The sequence below is a fragment of the Malaclemys terrapin genome, chromosome 13 (genome assembly GCF_027887155.1).
Source record: "Malaclemys terrapin pileata isolate rMalTer1 chromosome 13, rMalTer1.hap1, whole genome shotgun sequence".
Classification (NCBI taxonomy): domain Eukaryota; kingdom Metazoa; phylum Chordata; order Testudines; family Emydidae; genus Malaclemys; species Malaclemys terrapin.
The window spans coordinates 19,097,501-19,110,639 of NC_071517.1; the positions used below are offsets into that span (position 1 = coordinate 19,097,501).

A 13,139-nucleotide genomic window follows, 5' to 3' on the forward strand; every position below is an offset into this window, starting at 1 on the left:
CTGGATGCGGGGACAGCCGTACCAGGGTGAAGAACTGGGTCTGGAGTATGTGCTGGGTTTTGGGGTAGGTGTCCTTTGCTCCCCCCACCCGCTGGCTGGGTGCTACTCTTGCGTCTCCCAGGTTCCTGTGTCCCTTGCTTCCCATGAGGTGAGGGGTGATGTAGGCAGCAGAGCTAGTAATAAAGTTTTTGTCGCGGTGTCTGGATGCTGTGGCAGGACGAATAGAGAAGTGGAACAAAGTGGGCGGCAGGGCTTGTCTTTGCTGTTAAAAAAAACTTGGAATTTTTTTTACCTCTAGGTAAAAGCTATCCCAAGGTAAAAACACAGGGATGACAGCATGGTACATCACTTTTAACTTGCTGAGATCCGGCCTGTCTGGCGTTGATCTCTGTGAATTTACCTCAGATAAATCTGAAGTGTCCTGTCCTCACATCCAAAGAAGTGAGGTTTTTACTCACGAAAGCTTATGCCCAAATAAATCTGTTAGTCTTTAAGGTGCCACCAGACTCCTTGTTGTTTCTGTCCTCACTGTGGCTTCACCTTGGTATCGCTCCTGTACCTTCCTTTACCTTGAGATTAAAAACACAAGTTTTTTGGGGGGAATGAAGACAAATCCTGATACTGATGGTTGTATTTCTGTTACCTATGGGAACCCATCAGTAGTTGTGCAATATTAAGGGTTACTTGGCATATTTGACTATATGAAAGTACATAGGTACAAATTGGGCTAATACAGATCAAGATTATTCACAAATGGATCAGTGAATTAAATTATTTACCAATGTTCAGTTCAGTATGTCTGTTGGGAAAATAGCACAGCAGGGCACAGGTTATTCAACAAGTTCTTGGAATGTATGGGAGACAGTTTTTTATTTCACAAAGTGGAGGAAGCTACTAGGGGAGAGGCTGTTCTAGATTTGATTTTGACAAATAGGGAGGAACTGGTTGAGAATTTGAAAGTGGAAGGCAGCTTAGGTGAAAGTGATCATCAAACAGAGTTTATGATTCTAAGGAATGGTAGGAGGAAGAATAGCAAAATAAAGACAGTGGATGTCAAGAAGGCAGACTTCAGCAAACTCAGGGAGTTTGTGGGTAAGATCCCATGGGAAGCAAGTCTAAGGGGAAAAACAATAGAAGACAGTTGGCAGTTTTTCAAAGAGACATTATTAAGGGCACAAGAGCAAACTATCCGACTGCATAGGAAAGATAGGAAGTAAGGCAAGAGACCATCCTGGTTTACCCAGGAGAATCTTCAATGATCTAAAAATCAAAAAAGAGTCATACAAAAGTGGAAACTAGCTCAAAGGATGAATATAAACAAATAACACAAGTATATAGGGACAAAATTAACAAGGTCAAGGCACAAAACGAGATCAAACTAGCTAGCGACATAAAGGGTAACAAGAAAACATTCTACAAATACATTTGAAACAAGAGGAAGATCAAGGGCAGGGTAGGCCCTTTACTCAATGAGGGGGGGAAAACAATAACAGAAAATGTGGAAATGACAGAGGTGCTTAACGAATACTTTATTTCGGTTTTCACCAAGAATGTTGGCGGCGATTGGATGTCTAACATAGTGAATGCCAGTGAAATTGAGGTAGGATCATAGGCTAAAATAGGGAAAGAACAAGTTAAAAATTACGTAGACAAGTTAGATGTCTTCTAGTGACCAGGGCCTGATGAAATGCATCCTAGAATACACAAGGAGCTGACTGAGAAGATATCTGAGGCATTAGCGATTATCTTTGAAAAGTTAAGGAAGACAGGAGAGATTCCGGAAGACTGGAAAAGAGCAAATATAGTGCCAATCTATAAAAAGGGAAATAAGTACAACCCAGGAAATTGTAGACCAGTCAGCTTAACTTCTGTATCCGGAAAGATAATGGAGCAAATAACTAAGAAATCAATTTGCAAACATCTAGAAGATAATAAGGTAATAAGTAACAGTCAGCATGGATTTGTTAAGAAGAAATCATGTCAAACCAACCTGATAGCTTTCTTTGACAGGGTAACAAGCCTTGTGGATAGGGGCGAAGCGGTAGTGGCATATCTTGACTTTAGTAAATCTTTTGATACTGTCTCATAAACAAACTAGGAAAATGCAACCTAGCTGGAGCTACTGTAAGGTAGATGCATAACTGGTTGGAAAACAGTTCCAAGAGAGTAGTTATCAGTGGTTCACAGTGATGCTGGAAGGGCATAGCGAGTGGGGTCCCGCAGGGATTAGTTTAGGGTCCGGTTCTGTTCAATATCTTCATCAGTGATTTAGATAATGGCATAAAGTACACTTATAAAATTTGTGGATGATACCAAGCTGGGAGGGGTTGCAAGTGCTTTGGAAGATAGGATTATAATTCAAAATGATCTGGACAAATTGGAGGAATGGTCTGATGAAATTCAATAAGGACAAATGCGAAGTACTCCACTTAGGAAGGAGCAATCAGTTGCACACATATAAAACGGGATATGACTGCCTAGGAAGGAGTAGTGCGGAAAGGGATCTGTGGGTTATAGTGGACCACAAGCTAAATGTGAGTCAACAGTGTAACACTGTTGCAAAAAAAGCGAATGTCATTCTGGGATATGTTAGCAGGAGTGTTGTAAGCAAGACACACAAAGTAATTCTTCTGCTCTACTCTGCACTGTTTAGGCCTCAACTGAAGTATTGTGTCCAGTCTGGGCACCACATTTCAGGAAAGATGTGGACAAATTGGAGAAAGTCCGAGAAGAGCAACAAAAGTGATTGAAGGTCTAGAAAACATGACCTATGAGGCAAGATTGAAAAAAATGGGTTTGTTTAGTCTGGAGAAAAGAAGACTTAGAGGGGACATAGAATCATAGAATATTATAGTTGGAAGAGACCTCAGGAGGTCATTTAGTCCAATCCCCTGCTCAAAGCAGGACCAACACCAGGGCTTTGTCAAGCCGGGCCTTAAAAACCTCTAAGGATGGAGATTCCAGCACCTCCCTAGGTGCTTCACCCCCTCCTAGTGAAATAGTGTTTCCTAATATCCAGACTAGACCACCCCCACTGCAACTTGAGACAATTGCTTCTTGTTCTGTCATCTGCCACCACTGAGAACAAGCTAGCTCCATCCTCTTTGGAACCCCCCTTCAGGTAGTTGAAGGCTGCTAGCAAATCCCCCCTCACTCGTCTCTTCTGCAGACTAAATAACCCCAGTTCCCTCAGCTTCTGTACAGTTTTCAAGTACATAAAAGGTTGTTACAAGGAGGGAGGGAGAAAAATTGTTTTTCTTAACCTCTGAGGATAGGACAAGAAGCAATGGGCTTAAATTGCAGCACAGGAGGTTTAGTTTGGATATTAGGAAAAACTTCCCAACTGTTAGGGTGGTTAAGCACAGGAATAAATTGCCTAGGGAGGTTGTGGAATCTCCATCATTGGAGATTTTTAAGAGCAGGTTAGACAAACACCTCTCAGGAATGGTCTAGAATGATAATACTTAGTCCTGCCATTAGTGTAGGGGACTGAACTAGATGACCTCTCGAGGTCCCTTCCAGTTCTATGATTCTACGTCTCTGTATCTATTTATTTTGTTTGCTAACATTCTGAAACAGGATTTTGTTCATTACTCTTGAACAAAACAAGTAATCTCAGTGTCCACAAATTGTCAGTTGGAATCAGTAATGTGTGACATCAATCTTGAATTATGTATTGTATTTTTATATTGTTGTTATTATTTATTATTATTATTATTATTATTATTTGTATTTTTTATTACCAAACACTTTGGGCAACAATCAGTAGGTTGAAAACCAAAAGTTTTTTGTATAAACTTTTCTGTGAACAATTACCACATCTTTGCCTAGCTCTAGCAACATTGGCATAGGGTCTGCTACTGTTTGTAAAATCATCCTTTATAATTAAATATGAAATAAATTGATGAGCCTGATTCATGCTCTAGCAAGACAGTATGTTGCTAAAGCAGAATTGTAAAAATCTAACTGTTCAACGTATTAATGCTAAACACTTAATTTGGAGCTTTTGGTCGGGAGTACAAGATTTAATATTGCAAAGAATTTGTGAAGTGATTAGTTAAGGTCTTTATTTTGAACATGTGAAGCACTATGTAAGCACTAAGCATGGTGTATGTATTATGATTGTTACTTTTGCTGACTTTCTTTCTCTTTAATATTTAAAAGCCAACAATGCTGAGAAAAAGATGCGCAAGACCCACAATATTAACTTCTTCAGAAAAGAAAACCAGGAGACAAATTATTGATAAAAGGGTGGCGTACACAAGGATATACTTGGGGAATCAAATTGGCCGATGGCTGACCTTAAGGGAAAAACTGGATTTCAAAAGTGATACAGACCTTGCAGGATTTTTGCTGGATCTGTAAGTAAAATAGTACCTCACTTGCATGAATATGAAACTAATCACCTTTTTTTTGTATTATGATTATTATTTTGCATATTAGATAGAAGTGGTAGACGGTTCCCATGATGGGGGCAGGAGAATCCAGGAGGGTTTTGCCTTTGATGTCCTGTTCCCCTCAAAATCAAACTCCATCATAGTACCATTTTGGAATCTGGGAATTACCATATTGGAGGAGACCAGCTGTCTATATATATTTTAGTAGTGGTCAGTATCAGCTACATTAGAGGAAGGTTCCAAAAAGCCCTGCAGTCCCAGTTATGGAATAGTTTTACTCCAGGTAGATTGTCTTCTTAACTCCCCAGAGGTTGACTTATGCCCTGAAGCTTTCCAGAACTCTTGATTTTATTTTTAATTTTTTCCGTATACTTCTCTCTCTCTCTCTCTCTCTCTATAGATATAGATATATCAGGCTAAATATATAAAATTCTCTTTTTGAATCTTGTTATATTTCTGGCCTCAATTATATCTTTTGTCATCAAGTTTGATAGGCAAATAGTGTGTTGTGTTTGTCACCTTTCAGTTTCAGGGAGCGACCCCTTGTTTTTGTAAAATGAGAGGGTGAGTAGCAGTGCCTGATCTACTTTCTCAGAACCGGTCATTAGTTCGTACACCTTTACTGCAGCTCTTCCTTATTTACCTCCTTTCTAAGGTGTGTGTCTTTTTAGTGTCCTTTTATGAAGATAGTCCATGGCTGTAATTCTTGTTGTCCATCTCTGAATCCCCTCTTTATTTCTACTACATCTTTTTGCCATGGGATGACCAGAACTAAACAGAGTATTCTAGGTAAGATTGTCCCATTAGTTAATAGCTATATATAGTTTTAATTATTCTCCATCTTATTTCTTATGCATCCTAATAACTGTCCTTTTCTGACTGCTGCTGCGCAACAGGCCTCCACTGAGGTGTCCATACTGATGCACAGGTTTTTTTCTTGAGCTAGCAGATAAGTTTAAATACACTGAGTTCTAAATTATTCCCTCCAATGGGCATTATTTTGCCTTTGTCAACACTGAATTCTGTCTGCCATTGTGTTGCTTATTCAACTAACTTGATTAGGTCTCTTTGCAGGTTTGAATAGTCTTTAGTCTTCACTAACCCAAGTAATGTTGTCTCATCTGTAAATTCAGCCATGTCATTACTCACTGCCTTTTTTCCAGATCACTAACAAACACTAGTCCTTGCTGTACTCAACGGTTAACCTTGTGCCGTGTTGAAAATTAGGTTTCTTCTTTGAGTTATTGTACATATGGATTCCATTCTTGCTGTGCATATGCCCACGTACACAATATCCTATTCTTTTGGCCAGCAGTGTCTGTTGAGGCTGTACCAACTCACTAGATCTCCTCACTGAGACTATAAAGGTCAGAGTGAGTCCAACTAGTCCTCAGTTCCTTCTTACTGCCCATGTCACAAAAGACTGAACCCCTGCAGTTTCCACTTGCATCTCTGCACACTGCACTAGTATAGTGTGTGTGTGTATCTTTAGGATAGTTAATTATTTTATTATATAGTTAGAGTTAGTCTTTTGCCAATTGGCACAAGAAAACCTTTTTAATTAAATACTTAAGGGTACCCCTATCTTCCTTAGTTTTGCAGACCAATGGTCAAACCCTGCATCCGGATGGTAGAAACCCACCAAAAGAATCTGTTCAGCTGAAGTTCAGAACATTGTGCTCCAAAGCCGAAAAGCCTCAGATAGACTAACTTAAAAAACCTAGTGGGAGAGGTTTGCTTTTTGAGCCTCTCAGCACCAGCTTTCTGTCCTTAGAATTGCTCAGCAATACTGGATTGTTTATTAGTCCTGAAACAATCTGGGCTTCCTGTCAGTACCATAAAGGTCTGTCTAGCAGCAACACAGTGGTAAGGTTCCTTCAGGGCTTTACTCATGTTTTTTTTTCCCCATCCCTCTTGGGACCTCAGTATAATATTGGCAGGGTTGGTGAGTTCCCTGCTTTGAGGCCTTAGTAACCTGTTCCCTCTACCATTTATCTATAAAGTCTGCCTTTTTAGTGGCTGTTATATCATCAGCTCACAGGGTTGGAGAGATTCAGGCCCTCATGGCAGATCCACCTTATATAGTGTTTTATAAGGACAGAGTCAATCTCAGGCCTCATCCCAAATTCCTGCTTAAATTTGTTTTGGAATTCCATGTAAAACAATTCATTCATCTCCCAATTTTCTTTTGCAAGCCTCACTCAGCCCCAAGGGAAACTAAACTTCACACACTTGATGTAGTAAGTTAATTACATGCGTCTGATGAAGTGGGCATTCACCCACGAAAGCTTATGCTCCAATACATCTATTAGTCTTTAAGGTGCCACAGGACTCTTTGTTGCTTTTTAAGTTCACTGTGTGTATTGTCAGGACAAAACCATTCAGAAACATACCTCAACTGTTAGTGGCCTTTGAATGCAATATCAGGTTAAATATCCTCTTAGAAATTATCTAAGTGGGTCTCCAGCTGTATAAAGATGTGTTATGATTTAGGCAGATTAGTTCCATTACACCCAGCCAGGTTAGAGCTCATTGCACCAGAGCTTAGGCAGCCTCTAATGCATGCTTGAAGAGCGTCTTTATTTCTGAAATTTTCTAGGGCAGCTACATGTTGCTCGACCCACACTTTTACAGGATGCTTCTCTTTGGTAGAGGCTTCCGGATTGTATCCTTGCTTTGGTAGTGCTGTTCTGCAGTCATTGTTTAAGTTGGACTCCTACACGTCTCCAAGCAAAGAGAAGCTAGTTAGTCATAAATAGTGGAATCTTGTTCAGTCACTCGAACAAGAAAGAAGTTACTTACCTTACACTAACTTCAAGAGGTTGTCCACATAGATTCCATGATCCACCCTCCTTCCCTGCTACCACAAAGTCCTGCTCCTCTGGAATTCGGTATTGACAAAGAAACTGAGGGATGGTTGGGCCCTTGAGTGGGTGGGGTATGAGGGCATCTAGGGTGCAGACATAGCCCAAATAGACATGGCTGGCCAAAGAATCGGATCTTGCATGCATGCAGTCCATGTGTGCCAAGAGTGGAGTCCATGTGGACAACATATCTCAAAGAACCACAGTTATCTAAAGTAAGGCATCTCATGATTGGCTAGTTCGTTTTTTTTTTTTTTTTTTGCTTTTATCTCCTTATGCTGGGGGTCTGGTTGCACTCAGCAGAGTCTGTGAAGAAGAGGGGGTGTAGAAGGATGGCTTTTGTTGAATGGAAGGCTGAACAGGGACAGATGGTGAAGGGGAGGAAGTAAAAGTAAGGAATTAACCATGACTAAGTAGAAAGATAGTTGGAGGTAGCTTGTTTGTTTCTTATTATTTTAAAGGAGCTGATTAGACATGTATGCAGTGTAGTTGTAGCTGTGTGAGTGTCAGGATACTTGAGAGAACAAGTGGGTGAGATAATATCTTTTGTTGGACCAACTTCTATTGGTGAGAGAGGCAAGCTTTCAAGCCACACAGAGCTCTCTGTGTTACTCAAAAGCTTGCCTCTCTCACCAATAGAAGTTGGTCCAACAAAAGATATTACCTCACCTTAGACATGTGATAGTCATCACTCTGACCACTCTGCTTGCTTGGTTGTATTTTTTTTACCTCCACCCTGCATCTTTATGTTTTTAGACAGTAAGATCTTGGGATCGGATGGCTGTGCAGTGTCTACTGTGTTTTGGGTGCTATTTGAATATAACTATTGTCCTTTTAATTCTTGTAGCTATGACCATGATGATCCATTACCTAAAGAAGCAGTAGTCTCCTTACCTGAAGATATGAAAATCATAACTGCGAAAGAAGAAAGAGATTTACATGACTCCTCTTCAGCTGTTGGAATGTTAGTGATACTACTTTATTTTATGCAATTGATACTCATAAAGATAAGATGTAGAATACAAGTTTTCTAGCCTTCTCTTAAGTTAATTTTGGTTTATTGTCTCATATCAGATTTATGGCATTTTATGCTCTGGAGTATCCTTATAAGGAGAACTTGTTCTTTTAAAAGGTGTCCCTTTTCTGATGGTGTCCACACCAAATCCATTGATCTGCCTGTCAGAGTCCATTTCTTAAATATTGTGTTTTATTCTCCAGGGCTTTAAAAACTCTGTTTAATGTAAAACATCTGCCTGAATGAATAGGTGGAATTGAGCCCATGGTGCTGTTGGCTCTATCGGAGACGGAGAGGCTGGGAGCAAGTGCCACTATTTCTCTTTCAGGATGTGAGGGAGAGACAAGAAGAGGAGTAGTTAAAGCCAGTGATGTTTTTTCCATATGCTGGGGTGGGGGAATGAGGGAGTAGAGTGCACTCTGAGCCACTGCTATTTTCATAGAACTAGAGATGGGGAGAGCAGGGTGCAGAACAGTCTCTGAACTGCCTCTCCTTTAAGAGAAGGGGACGGAGTGAGTAGCAGAGGGCCCACAAGGAAAGCAGGACCTGGGAGGCCAAAGGCTATCCGTATTTCCAGGAGAGGAGCAGAGGCAGCAGCAGAGAAGCAGAGCATAGGTTGGTGAGTGGGATGGGGTAATGATCATGTATTTCATTGGGTGGCTTGAAGATGGGTTAATAGACATAAAATATGCATGATTTTGGCAGGGCATTTGGCAACCCGAGTATCTCACCTGACCTAGCAGCTTAAGTTAATGGTTGAGTAGGCGTTGTGAGGAAATCCTTCGAGCCATGGGACTTTCAAAGACAACAATTATAAAACTAACTTTAAGCTTTCTTAAATATTTTACTAATATCAAACCTTCTGTAATATAGATATGACAGTGAGGACCGACTGACTGCAGAATCAGCCTGTTCTTTACCACAAAGTAGGGGAATCAGAACCGTGAAAGAAGAGAGGCATTTGCAGGATGACTCCTCTTCAGTACAGAGTCATGAAAAGTTAGTGATACATTTTTTTCCCTACCTTTTAAAATTTTCGATAAAGTAAAAATTTTTAAAATATTTGCTGATATCCAAAATAACTGAAAAGGCAAGATTTCGTTATCTCCTAGTTATATAGTTGTAACCAATGTTCTAAAAAGGAAACAAGAGTTAACTTGAATATTGCGACACCTGCTCTTCTTGGATTCTCACGAGACCATTGTTTTTCAGTCTGGTACCTTGCAATTTATCGAAAGCAAGAAGTAGCTAATTTTATTTCTCCGTTTTATTGCATGGTGTTGCTTCCTTAAACCACTGAAGACTGGGTTTTATATTAAATATTTTTTCTCTGTTAGAAATGCATTTTACTTCTCCAATTTAAATTGAAATCTGACTTCCCTAGTAATCCACATTGAGTTTGCTTTATTAGCTGAAAATTTCCAGCCAATAGTGCAACAGCTTTTATATGGCTCATGTCAAAAAGCAGCTGTGGTGAAATCAAACTGGAAAGAACCTGAAGCAATTGTATATAATCTTTTCACTCAGTGTTTCAAGAGATGCTTTGTTGTGTCTCGTAAAACTTGTTACATACTCAAAAGTAGACTTCTTTCCTGGTCCAGAGTCAGTGAAATCATGAGAAATTGCATATTTTCTCTTTCTGTCATATCCTTGAGGTCCCACATCAACACTGCTATCCTTTAAGTCAATGAGCACATTAGTGCTGCTTCTCATTTAGCCAAAATGACTAAAATAGAATCATGTGAGGTGCTATGGAGCCTGCAATCATTGAATGTGTACCCTCCTCACAGTATGCCCTATTACTTCTGGTCTGTATAGTAAAACGTTGGTTTAAAAATTAAAACTAAGTTTCTCTCATGCAGCAATGCAGAACACAACAGTCAGGACAATGCAAATGATGCTGCTTATTTCAAAAGTTTAAAATGAATGGATTAAACATAATTAAATTTTCAGTTATATATAAACAAGTATGTATGTATTTATTCCTGAAAGCATGCTAGACCTTTCACAAAAGAAAGAAGTCACTCTCCTTGCTTCAAGGAGCTTAGTTTGTGACAATTGGACAGATCTAACAAGTGAGAGCAAAAATGTTAGGGACTGGGAGGGAAAGCAGGATGAGGGTTACCAAAGTAAGGTTAATTGGCTACATAGATTTTTAGAGTTAGATGCCTTGATATTTCCATTTTGTATTTGCATTTATACACACAGGAAGTTAAGGATCAGGAGGTTGACAGGGATACTTTGTGCAGCAGAACTATGAAGCAAAGCAAAGCAAAATCTATTAATGATTAACAGATTTAAGACAGGTAACAATGAAGAGTCAGTTGTGTTGAGTTCTGGGATTTTTAGTGTGATATTGACATCAGAAGGACAGAGTGGATTTAGAAGAGTTGCAGGTACAGTGAAGTACTCCTATTGGAGTAGCTGCTGTTGTTAGCCAATATTGTCTTTTGAAATTCCTCCCTGGATGGCTGTTGGTGTGGGCCATAGGTTGGGGGGGAATGTTGCTGCATCTAGTGTGCTCAGTTGGATTCCCCTGTCTCTGGGGTGAGGAGAAGTGAGCATCCAAACTCTTGCCTTCCCACCAGTGCTGTGCATGGAGTGGTTGCTGCTGTAAACCATTCAGAGCTGTTGGCCTTGTAAATCCAATTCTGAATGGCAGCTGCTGCTGTATTTATAATGTACGCATATAGAGGTGGCATATGTGTATACACACACTACACAAAATAAACTGCATAAATAACATTAAAAAATAATGTGGTCTGTTAAATCTTCAAGTTTTAGTAATGTAAGTGGTGGTTCTCAGTAACACAGATGAAGAAACTTGGTATCTTTAAAAATATCATTTTGAATCTGATATTGGTCCTTTAACATTGGCTATTACAAACTGAAATGTTCTTTGCACCTCTTTTTCTTGACTTCAGAAATATGTTTTGGAGAGACCGGGTGGGAGGGAGGGAAGGACTTTGGTCATTTTAAGATCAGCAACAATTTAAAGGTGCACAGAGCAATTTTGCTGGCCTACACAATCCATTCCGTATTAAATGTGAAGCTTGCTTAAACAAACACATTAAATGTATTTGTTCAGGACACCTACAGAAATGAGTGTGAAACTTTTTCTTTAACAGCCATAGTCTTTTAACATACATGTGACAGTTATAACCAAATATATAAGGTAACTGTGAAAGAGATGGAATGGCCAGACACCACTTACTAACATTCCGTCCTGTAATGATGATGTCTTTTTAAGTGTGTGTTATGACACTGAATGTGTGCACTGCAATGGAGAACTCTACAATCCCTTAAGATAACTATCAGTTTTAAAGCATATGTGGCTCTGCTAGTTCATGAAGTCCCTATTGAAAATATTTCCAATGTATTTAGGGCCACATTCTGTTGCAGTCAACTCCTCTAGTTTTGAGATTGAGTGAATGTTGGATAGTCAATCCAGCAAACGTTGTGCAGACCAGTGGTATTGCTGTGTGCAGTTCATTTTGCTCATCTTACATTTAATTTGTATCCATTTGTGTCCACTTTTAATTATTCTTTTAAAATGTTATAACATCAGTCTAAAATACTATGGTGCTCATGGAGGTAACAATATCATTTTGCCAGTCGACTTGGTTGACTTCTTACTGCACTTCCACCAAACGTAGTCACATCTTGACAGTAGAGACCAAGAAAAGCTCCAGTAGGTATGATTGTCCATTTCTTTCTTTAGGTTCAGTAATCCATAAGAATTGATAATTAATTTGGTACATACTTTAGTGATCTTTCTAAAAATGTACTTTTAATACGTGCACGGGACACTAGAGAGCCTAAGAAATTAGTGTAATTGCATCGTGTCCAGTCTCCTGGATATACAGTAATGTATTCCAAGAACATAGGCCTACCTTTTAAATATGAGTTTTCTATTCAAAATTATTATTCCTGAATTGTCTATTTCTTATTTTTTCCTAATGTGATTAATTTGAATATTTTCCTTTTAACAGATAAGTCAGCATTCATACAACGAGGTTTCCTGGTATTCAGGTGAAGATTCTCCTATTGGCTCTGAATCTGACCTTTCAGAAAGGTAAAATTATTTAATACAGAAGGTATTTCCTTTGTGCATAGTATAAATTGGTACTTTGAAGAGCAGTGTATTTTATATTGTTTGTAAAGTATTTACTAAATATTCTTATTAAAGGAATATTAAAATTATATTGTCTCAATGTTTTAATTTCTCTTCTGGTTCCTGGGGCTGGCATCTTGGGATATGAATATTTAGCATTCTTGAGGACTTCCTTTAAATCTAAGCAGCTTCCACTATTCAGTCTTTACTTGTTTGAATGATAACCTTGTAACTACAGTCTTGTTGTTTTCAGAGCCTTTGTAGCAAGTATTTGCCTATTTCATACCCATTTGATCATCTATTGTACGTATCTCTTTAATAGCAGATTTAAGAAACAGTATTGTTCTTCAGGATAGGCTGTGAAGGGTAGGTGAGCTCTAACTACTTAAACGATTCAGGGTTTTTTTTTGTTTGGTTTTTTTTTGGTTAATTAATCTGTTGGACTTCTAAGAACCCAATTCTAACCTTTAATTCTGGTTTATCAGTTCCATGTCAACTTTGGTCACTAATTCTGGCTTTGAATAGATCAGACTTGCCATCAGTCACCCAACTGAGAAGCTCCTACCCTGTGATTTGTTTTCATTCTGGTTTTAGGTTTAACCTAATTAATCAGGTTGTGAGTAGTCACTGTTTTCATTATGAATTGGCACTTCCCAATTTCCCTTGCAGACAGCCATGCTTATCTCTTAACGTACATCAAATAAGTCTGAATATTTAACATTTAGAGTACAGTGTGAGAACTCTTCTGG

At 39.0% G+C, this 13,139-nt stretch overlaps 1 protein-coding gene across 5 annotated transcripts in view; it reads left to right on the plus strand.

Moving 5' to 3' along the window:
* LOC128847200 (uncharacterized) overlaps nt 1-12,479 on the plus strand; it is a 12,817-nt gene extending 338 nt beyond the window's left edge. Inside the window, exons 2-7 of one of the 5 annotated variants that reach the window (XR_008446874.1) lie at nt 2,654-2,775; nt 4,165-4,361; nt 8,109-8,225; nt 8,776-8,891; nt 9,150-9,275; nt 12,269-12,479. Coding sequence is in view for 1 of the 5 variants with exons in the window: in XM_054046564.1 (XP_053902539.1) it covers nt 1,505-1,600; nt 4,165-4,361; nt 8,109-8,225; nt 9,150-9,275; nt 12,269-12,272 (540 nt within the window). In the remaining 4 variants the exon portion in view is untranslated. Of the gene's footprint in view, nt 65-1,499; nt 1,601-2,653; nt 2,776-4,164; nt 4,362-8,108; nt 8,226-8,775; nt 8,892-9,149; nt 9,276-12,268 lie in introns of those variants that run through there. The other 4 variants (XR_008446873.1, XR_008446872.1, XR_008446875.1 and 1 more) reach the window with 4 other exon arrangements.
* The last annotated feature ends 660 nt before the right edge of the window (nt 12,480-13,139 follow it).